The sequence below is a fragment of the Acyrthosiphon pisum genome, chromosome X (genome assembly GCF_005508785.2).
Source record: "Acyrthosiphon pisum isolate AL4f chromosome X, pea_aphid_22Mar2018_4r6ur, whole genome shotgun sequence".
NCBI lineage: Eukaryota > Metazoa > Arthropoda > Insecta > Hemiptera > Aphididae > Acyrthosiphon > Acyrthosiphon pisum.
In genome coordinates, this window is record NC_042493.1 from 95,714,851 (window position 1) to 95,725,142 (window position 10,292).

Below are 10,292 nucleotides of genomic sequence, written 5' to 3' on the forward strand. Positions count from 1 at the left end.
AATGATTTTTTAATAATGTAATAAGTTTACTGAATTTCATTGATTTGTACACACTGTACGAGCAATTACACAATAAGTGCAGAACATGGTATTTAAAACTTCTAATATACTTAAATGTAATTCACCTGATTTCAATAAAATATTAAATAAAATGGATAATACAATATTAGTTGAAGTTGATACGTTTTTAAGCAAAAAATCTGGCTGGTCTCTTGTAAGAATAGATAGATTACAATCAAGAATTAATATGGTAAATCCTCTTAAAGGAAATACTTAACTCCATTAAAGACTAAAAGGTTTTAATATTCCATACGAATATACGATATAAGTTTTTCAATTATTAATTTGCCGCTAGATGACGGTTTTTTTATAATATCAATATTGTATTAAACCAACACTGAGATAGAGAAGAATATATTGGAGATCAACCGTGTTTGTATGTTACGAAACTATTGCCGTCTCAGCTGCCGCTACCCCAACCACCGTATGGCATGAAATTGAGCTCCCATAAAAACAACATTGAAAAACTACACATTTTATATAAACATAACTCTGGGATAAATTGTCGTATTGCATTAACTTTGATACCAACATTTTTGTGTTCATGTAGACTTCAAATTTATATCTACCAAAAATAAAAATTATATGAACAACATTTTTATTAATGAAAAAATAAACATTTTTCATAGTATTATAATATATAAAAGTTAGATAATTAAGACAAACATAATATTCATTAATTCATAAATTTATTAAGTACATAAAAACATTTATAAATTTTTAAATACAACTTAATTGGAAAGCTTAACCCTAATGAAGATTTATTTTTATGTACTTCACGAATATTGTACTCATTTTGATAGTGACGCATTCTTATATTAATAAAATGTTTACAAATAAATTTAAATAATGTATATTCATGAATAGGAGTACCAAGATCAACATTGATAGGATGGAATTCAGTAAAAACTAAAAAGGAAATTTTAAGTTGTAGGTAGTATGATTTTCTTAGCAAACACAAAAATATTTAAGGATACATTTTTGTGTAATACTATTTCTTTTACAATAATAATTTGAAATGCTTTGTCTAAATGTTGAACAATTAATGAAATGGTTTTTAAAACAATTAACAGTTTTCCTCTATACGGTTTGCATAAATATGATCAGATTGATGTTCTGTTAATGCTTCAATACAAAAAGTACAGGACATTTTTTTTACCATGTCTCGAATAATATATCCCGAAATATAATCTAAAATATCATTATTATGTTCTACTAACTGTAAATTGTTAAGTTGATCTAAATATGTTTGAATTTCACTTTCATCATCATCGAATGTTGTTTCTTCCTGTACACTCCTTGCACTTTTTTTTATCAGAGCGAAATTCGAAAATATCTTATGACATCTTAAAGTGCATCAAAACCACAACAGTTACCACTTTCAACAGTTATATTTCTTGTAAATAATAGCTGCCTCAAAGTATGTTTAAACTGAATTTAATTAGGATTATTGTTACATCCACCTCTAGAACGTACACAGGCAAAAAAAAAGTTCTATATGATCTTGAGAAACATTATATGTGAGGACAAATTTTAATCGGTTCTGATTTTTATATAATAGTTTATAAGACATTTCCAAGGTACTTTTACAAGGCTCAGAACATACATCGTTTTTAGCACGATATTGAACCAACAGTTTACGGGTACGCAAGCTCATTTCACCACATAAACTCAGCTCTAATTTGTGAATTTGAAATTTGAAAACAAAATAATAACTTTTTTTATACTAACAGTGCTTGTGACACGAATTTCGATTGACTTAATATGGGATTACGTTCGCCTTCTTCATAGTACGATTCGTAGTAAACGATGAATACATATTATACAATAACTTAAAATTATTTTTACTGAAATCTAAATCTAAATTATCATTCGGGTACATAATCGATTATTGCCGCCCATGATTCTAAATTACGATATTTTGTTACTTCTAAAGTGTTTCCTGTTAGTTTCGAATGTATTATTTTTAATAATATCGGCTTTTCTGCCTCCGTAATATCTTTAAGCGCGATTTCACAAGTGTTTATAAATTCGGCTACATCTTTTTTGCCTGTGCAAACTGGTATCATAGATATCGCTTTATCAAGATCCGTTTTTACTACTCGTTTTTTCACTATTTGTTCTAATTGGATATGTACCAAACCTGGATCCGATCTAGAACAGATCTACCCGGTAATTTATTTCTTCAATTTTTTGTGGAGTTAGAATTTTACCTATCCCTTCCGTATGACTAGTAGTTCTTAAAAAATTCTTCCTAACAATGGCTATACTACTGTCTATTTCCTCAGTATTTTCTACAAATTCCTCTTTTATTAAACTTTTTACTACTACTGATTTACTTTTATTTTTATTTATTAACTTTTTATTTACCACTTGTTCTACTGAACCATCTGCAGAATTACCTTCAATATGAACTATCTGATTCCGTATTCATAAATACCTTATATTCATTAACATTATTAACATTTACTCTTATTTATTTCTTTAAATTAAATATTTATTCACTTATTATATATATTTATTCCCGTACGTATTTATTTACGTATGCCGCGTCGTATTTTAGCGCGCGTTTACACACACACACACACACACACTGTACGCTCGTATTTATTCTCCGCACCGTAATGTATATTCACTAACATACACTCACCGCTATACCGCGTATGTATTTCTACACAGTTTTATAAACTATTGCGACCTTGGCGCGTCGCCGCGATCTTTTTACGAGTAAAACGCGCTTGAATATTTATTATTAAATTTTATGATTAAACTATTACTGGGTAGCTAAGCCAGCAATCTTATAACAATATTCAACTACCTATTTATTATTTAATTCTTTTAACCGAATTATCACTTTTAACGACTTTAATTTATCACACAAAAATTATTATTTTTATTATATCTTATTACTATACTTATTCTAGGCTAGCCTTACAATTACTTTTTTCACAAATTTGACGTCAACTATTTTCACTCAATAAGGTCCTCTATGCCTTTTAATTCAAAACAAAATCTATTTTCATCAATATATCAACTTATTTCTCTTTCAACAATTATTTATTATCAATCAATTTATTCTCTTCCAACAATTATTTATCATTCAATTTAATTCATTATTTCAATTCAATTATCTTTATTTCAATTCAAAATTTATTCATCAATTATTCACTTACATTTCAACTCAAAAATTATTCATCAATTATTTCAATATATTTATTCAATTGCTACGCGCGTGCATTAATTTTTTAGATCAGTCTATACCGCTGTCAATTACTATTTATTCTCAATAATCACTATATATCATTAGATCAGTCCCTTGCTGTCTATTTACCATAAAACTCTTAGATCAGCTTACCACTGTCTACCAAAAAATTCCTAGGTCAGTCTTCCGCTGCCTACCATAAAAAAATCCTAGATCAGTCTACTACTGTCTATTACAAAAATACCTAGGTCAGTCTAGTGCTGCCTTTACAAAAATTACATTTGTTTCCCTAACAAACTTGTTTTTATTTATTTTTATTCAAATATTACACCTTCACCAATAATATTTACAAAAATTAACGCTGGTTTTAAAAACTAAAAACCAACGTGAGACGTGCACTCCAAAGCTCTAATCTTATTTATAATATATTTATATCCAACTTAATTAGTCAACTCACAATACTGCTGCTCCAACTGCTTGGGCCATTCTGTCTATTTGTCTGTCTCTGCTTGCCTGACTCGTTCTTTCTATCCGGAGTTGTCAAGGGTGATCAATCCTCGACTTTGACTCATGTGAGCTGCCTCCGTGGAGTTACGACGTTGAAAGTAGCCGCTGCGCCGGAACTGGACTTCCGAAGTTGAATTCCAGTCAGGGCGACTTGTCCCCAGAAGTTGAAATCTGATGCGTTGACTGCTTGACTCGCCTCTAACTCCTTGAAAGTTCCGTACTCGACTGCGCCAGTGTAATATTCTCATAGCTTGGAGCGGTCAGACTAATATGCTGATAGCTGTTGACTACGAGTATATTATGATTTTGCAGGAAGCAAGACCACTTGTGTTGATGATGAAGATGTTGACAGGGTAGTTTGAGGGGTAGTTTATAAATAAATATAGACAGATGAAAAGATACTTTGTAGTTTATTTAAATGTTCTTCAGTAATTTTGTCTAAGTCCAAATGACCAGATACTACACAGAGTGACGTGAAGGTGCTTGTTGTGCTCTGAAGTAGACACGTTTGAATACAGGCTGTTTCAGGCTCCCTTTTATATTCGGGTCCCTGCTCCCACTGCCTATATCGATACGCTATCTTGTCTCTAACGGATGTGGTCTGTGATTTCTGAAGATAATGATGGTTTAGTAAATTCAAATAACTACAGTTTGTATACCTATTTATAGTATAAATACATTTTAATTATTATACAATTTTACAAATGTACTGTTTATATAAGTTTAAACACCGAAAACTCCACCGATGCTGCTGAAGATCTAAATGGTAAACTTTATTTAAACTGTTATTGTGGTCCATTACAAATGATAAATATAACTTAAGTTATAGATAGTTTGGTATTCAGTTTGTAAATATTTGCCGGAACGACTGACGACCAGATGAAAAATGTCGCATTGTCGCGTGACGCGCTTTCTTGCAATATGTACATATTATTCTATGGATACCTACGGGCTACGGTGATCGGTCACGTGGGTTTTTCACTCTCAATAATTATTCATTGTCAAATGAAATGATATACGTCCTAAATAAATAACAAAATTAAACATAATAAATAATCAATAAATAAAATTATATAATAATTTCAAACATCGACATTTTTACAAAAATCTTTGTCACCCAGTAATTAAATATATCATCTACTAGGCGACAAAAAGTTTCCTCTGAGCGTCATTTCTGTCACCCAGTATATTAGTTGAAATTTTCACTGGTATACTGTATATTTATGTTTTTTTGTGGACTGTTGTATATATAATTATACCTAATTGTAGATATATTCTTTCTTTGATTCTATAAATTAAATATATATTTTTAAGGTAAACATGTAATCAAAAATGTATAGTGCTAACAATAAACAGGCAGAGAGGCGTATCTTAAAAAAAAAGAACGTTACTGATGAGTATGCCAAATCTTATTGGCATATAGCTTACCAAGGGCACAAAGGAAACAACATGCCTTTTAAGTTTCAATTAAATAATTTTGACTTCTTTACTAAGAATAAATTATAATTTGTATTAGCTATATGTAGTAAACCGACAGAGCCGTTTTTCTGTATTTTAAATATTATAAGTATATTTTCATGATATAACAACAACAAGACTATAAATCAACGTCAATGTACGGACCATGAGTTTGACAGATTAATATCTGTTTTCGATTAAAAAACGTTCGCCAAAATAGGACAAAAACAAACCTATAAATCTTAAATGTTAATTGCCAATAAATAATAATACGCTTGCTATTTTGGCAATAACAATATCTAAATCGGCGTCTTTCTAAACATAATATCCATCTCCTAGACCCTACTGTGCACGTCTTTATCCACATAGATTTTATATAAATATAGGATTAGATCCATAGTACATTTAGAATTAGTCTACCTTACACACTTGTAGGACTTAGTTGGTCGTGGAGCATGCCGCCATCCTAAGTCCATTCCCAATACTTTTAACTATTGTTAACACACTAATTTCTCGAGTAGACGCTTATCACTCTGTCCTCGAATTTATATAATTTTATATACTTTTTATTCAATAAACTACTTATAACTATCTACTGTGTCACTTGTCACTCTGCAACCTCTCCTTTGAAAAACCTATTCATCATCAACGTCGTTGGATTCAAAATTATGAGCGTTAGTGAGGGATCACTACATAAAGAAGCTTGAAAATTAAAACATCTTGTCAATATTAGGTATTGAATTAAGTAATTATAATATATATAATAATATATTTTATTATATAAATATAACAATCATAGAAAATAAACATTACCTTTTTGTAATATTTTTATTTTTAAGAATATTATGAAAATAAGGTTTAACTATAGACTAACTAAAAAATTAAACACTAATTAGGTACTTTCTTAAAAATCAAAATATTAAGAAAAGAAAATAGCTATAGCTAACACAGATGATATTTTATTTTATTTTTTTATTGTTGTAATAGGTAATTGAAACCTAAATTTCAATAATGTAATCGTTATGGGTGAAATATGGAGAGGTTATATAATCTATATACATATAGGAGACCGCCCCTATTCACTCATCAACGCCCAGACCAAACAGCTGGGTCTAGAGACTTGAAATTTTGTACAGAGGTTCCTTACCCAGGTAGCAAAAATGTAATGATAATAATACTAAAATATTATTAATTCATTACACCTAAAATATTATAGTTAAAATAATATACTATTGTTTTATTTACGTTACAAGTTTTATATTATTATAGTAGTAACAAACAAATATTATTATATTATTATTATGAAATTAATATTATTAATAAAACAATATAGTATGGTTTTATTTTCAACAAACATATAATATTATTTTTAAAGTAACAACAAAATCATCATATATTATTATTATATTCTTTATTGTTCTGAGTGAGGATGGGGTTTAAACTCAGCCCCACTCTGCCACTCCTCGTAAGTGTGCCACAACGCATGCATTCAGCATATTGTGACGCATGTATTGAGTACATTTTAGAACATATTTTTGTAATTTCTAAATCTATAGTGGTAGTTACGTACGTTTTCTCCTTAAATTATTTACAGGACATATATACCAGATACCTATAGGTACTATAATTTTGCCATATTTTCTTGAAGAGGAGATAAATACAAATAAATGTATATACATTAGGATTTAAAGAATTATTATTCGACTAGCTGTAGGTACGCGTGTTTGGTGATAATCCATGCCAGATAGTATGCCACGTATCAAGCACGTAAAAAAAAAATTTAGGGAGGGGGGGTTCATATAGACATATATAGTAGTTTTTGGGGGGATTAATAATATTAATAATAATAACCTATATATATATAAATATATTACACAATTTTTAAGTTTCGGGGGGGGGGGGGGGGGGTGAACCCAAAAAATCCCCCTTTGTATACGTGCCTGCTACTTATAAATCATAAGAAGGTGTATTGTACAAAATATATTATGATATGTACAATATTAATTACAGTTTAAGTATGCGCCCTTGTCTGTGCGTGAATGGTGTACCTATGAATTTATTTAAAAATTGTATTATACAAATATAATATAGTATGTATACTATAATATACATATATACCCAGTGGCATATTTAGGAATTTTGATAGGGGGGGGATGAAATATATAATAATAGGTACATTCAATAAATATTAAATACGAATATACCTAATATACATTTTTAAAATCCTCTAACTTCTTGAGTTTAATGTGGATCAAGGTGAAATAATAATCAACACAAATTTTATAGTACCTAATAGCATTTATTATAAATTCATACTAACGACAATCCCGTGTTTATAAACAAAAAAAATAGTTTTAATACAAAATCCTGTTTTCTATTTTTTTGGATGCTCAGTTCATCGATAAGCTTATCTGGCATGATTATTGTATTCACCGGTGACATGCAAATAGAGCCAACACAATATTAAGACGACGCTACACCCGTATGTGTTGTCTCCGTCTTACACAAGCACGGCATAGCAAATTGTCGTTCACTATTCTCAATAGTGTACTGTTGGTTTGGATGGCAATAGGGTTATCAAACTTTTAGTTAAGAACATAATCTGGGATTGGGGATTTAACATATTAATATTTTACATAGTTATAAGTTAATAACAAACTTTTAAATACAAATATCAATAATAGCCTATGATGTGCCATAGATAATATCCTTATATACCTTTAAGTTTGATGATAATAATAATAATTTATTCTAATATCAAAGCCAACAACACACAAAACTGAATTTGCTGAAAAAAATATTGGCATATTGCATATATGGATCAGAGAAAGAAAACAAATAGAGAGAGAATATATAATTATGTTACTTATTAAGCTTACAACAACATTGTAATATTTAAATCTATTTTAATTTTCTTTCATGGATTTTGTGACAATTTTCAGATTTTAAAATATTTTATTTTAACATTCTTAATTCTTAATAGTATATTAAATTATATAGGTATTAAAATTTAAAATATCTTAAGTTTATTTATATACCTATATAATATAATTATAAAACAAAATTAATTAAGAGCATTATCATTTTGAAAAAAATTATAAAAGAAAAATAATCAAACTTTCTATTTTTCAGTAGAACAAAAGTAGATCAAAATGTGGACTGTGGTGCATTTTATTAATGAAAATGCAGTTGAAGCTGTTCCTAGCCATTGGGTAAAAAAAGATGTTTGTGGTTGGCCAAAAAACAATATAAAAAAACATATACAATCTAGAACAATGCTAAATAAGCATGGTTTTGATTATTTTCCTTCGAGAACATTAAAAAAAGGCATTGGTAATTTCAAGTTCTTTACCCATTTAATGGATAATATATTTTTTTTTAGGGTGGTTATCAATTGATTTTTGTATTATACTATAGCCAGTTATTTTGAAGCTAAATTAAAAGTTAAAAAAGCTGAGGTAACAGATGATCTTTCAACTAGTGATGAAATTCAGACCAAGATTAGAAGAAAAAAAGTATTGGTTCAAGATCCACCTATTTTTAATGAATTGTTAAACGAAGGTAAATTTTAAAATTATAATATTTAGGGGTTACTAAATTAACTATTAATAATAAACTTTTATCTATAGGTAATTTATCAAAATCTGCTAATGACTATGAATCATTACACAATTGTCAAATTATGAGTTCTCAAATTCCAGTTAAAAAAATATTATTGGCCGCAACTTCTTCCAGTCAGGGTATTGTTCTAAAAAAAATATGACTGTATTTTAATAAAAACTTAATTATAATTATGCCAATAGAATTAAGATAGTATGAATACTAACTAAATTTAACTTTAAATTATAAACATTTTTCCATAGGTAATCTATCAAAATCTGCTAATGGCTATGAAACATTAAACAATTGTCAAATGATAAGTTCACGAATTCCAGTTAAAAGAAGATTATTTGATACAACTTCTTCTAGTCAGGTTATTGTTCTAAAAATAATAATGATTATATTTTAATAAAAACACAAATATAATTTTGACATGAGAATTAGGATAGTGTCAATACTAATTATGTTATATAATAATACTATATATTAATAATAATAGTTAATACTATGTACTAATAATAACAATAACAATAATAATAGGTAATACTATATGTTAATAATAATAATAATTATTATTATTATTATTATAGTTAATACTGTATACACCTATATGCCATAGTATAAAATAATATCTTTTATTTCTTTTTTTAAGATTTTTCAGATGATTTTTGTGGTTTAAGAAATAATAGCCAGAATGATATTCCTGATTCACCGGATATTTTTAACTCGTCAACTAGTTTAAAAGATTCATCTAATACTAATGGTAAACTATACTAGATTATTTGCCTAATATATACTCTATAGTCTATACAATATATTATATTTATATTTTTTATTAGGAACTATGCAAAAGTCAACTGTTCTACATACAACTGCATCGCCATTTAAAGTCACTCCGATAGATTCTAACCAATTTGAAATCATTGAAGTAAATCAACCTATTAGTAAAAGTTCCAGGATGCTTGATTCAGGTAAGAAATACACAAAATGTACTTACATTCCAAACAAAGTTTCAAAATTAATTAGTTTCTAAAATGTTTTTAAAACTTATTCAAATTAGTCCATTATTCTATTATAAATTAATTAGTCGTCTTATATTTTAACTATTTTAATATTAATATAAATATATTTATTATGTATGAATATTATTTTACTGTTTGTGTAATACCTAACTGTTATTTTCTACAGGGAACGTCTTCATTTCATGGTATAATAAAATAAAAAACAAACCCAACTTTTAATGCTACTCAACGTGAATCAATTTCTGATGGTAATTATTATATTAATCTCTTTTATTCTTATACATTTCTTGAAAAACCATTTCATTGTTTATCTTTATTGACATAGAAACATTGAAAAAAATATTAAGTGTAGTTATGAAATTTAAATATGATGTTGAGAACATTGGACATAATCAAACACGAATAGACAACATTTTAACTGAAACTATTATAAATATGGGTAG

General features: G+C 28.0%; 1 protein-coding gene across 1 annotated transcript; it reads left to right on the forward strand.

The window, feature by feature from the left end:
* The first annotated feature begins 8,290 nt into the window (after window positions 1–8,290).
* Window positions 8,291–9,908, forward strand: LOC107884325. Its single transcript, XM_016806141.2, has 6 exons — window positions 8,291–8,560; window positions 8,645–8,788; window positions 8,857–8,967; window positions 9,091–9,200; window positions 9,480–9,590; window positions 9,667–9,908. Exons 1-5 carry the CDS (start codon window positions 8,380–8,382, stop codon window positions 9,504–9,506), a joined length of 573 nt encoding a protein of 190 aa, XP_016661630.1. The 5' UTR covers window positions 8,291–8,379; the 3' UTR covers window positions 9,507–9,590; window positions 9,667–9,908.
* The last annotated feature ends 384 nt before the right edge of the window (window positions 9,909–10,292 follow it).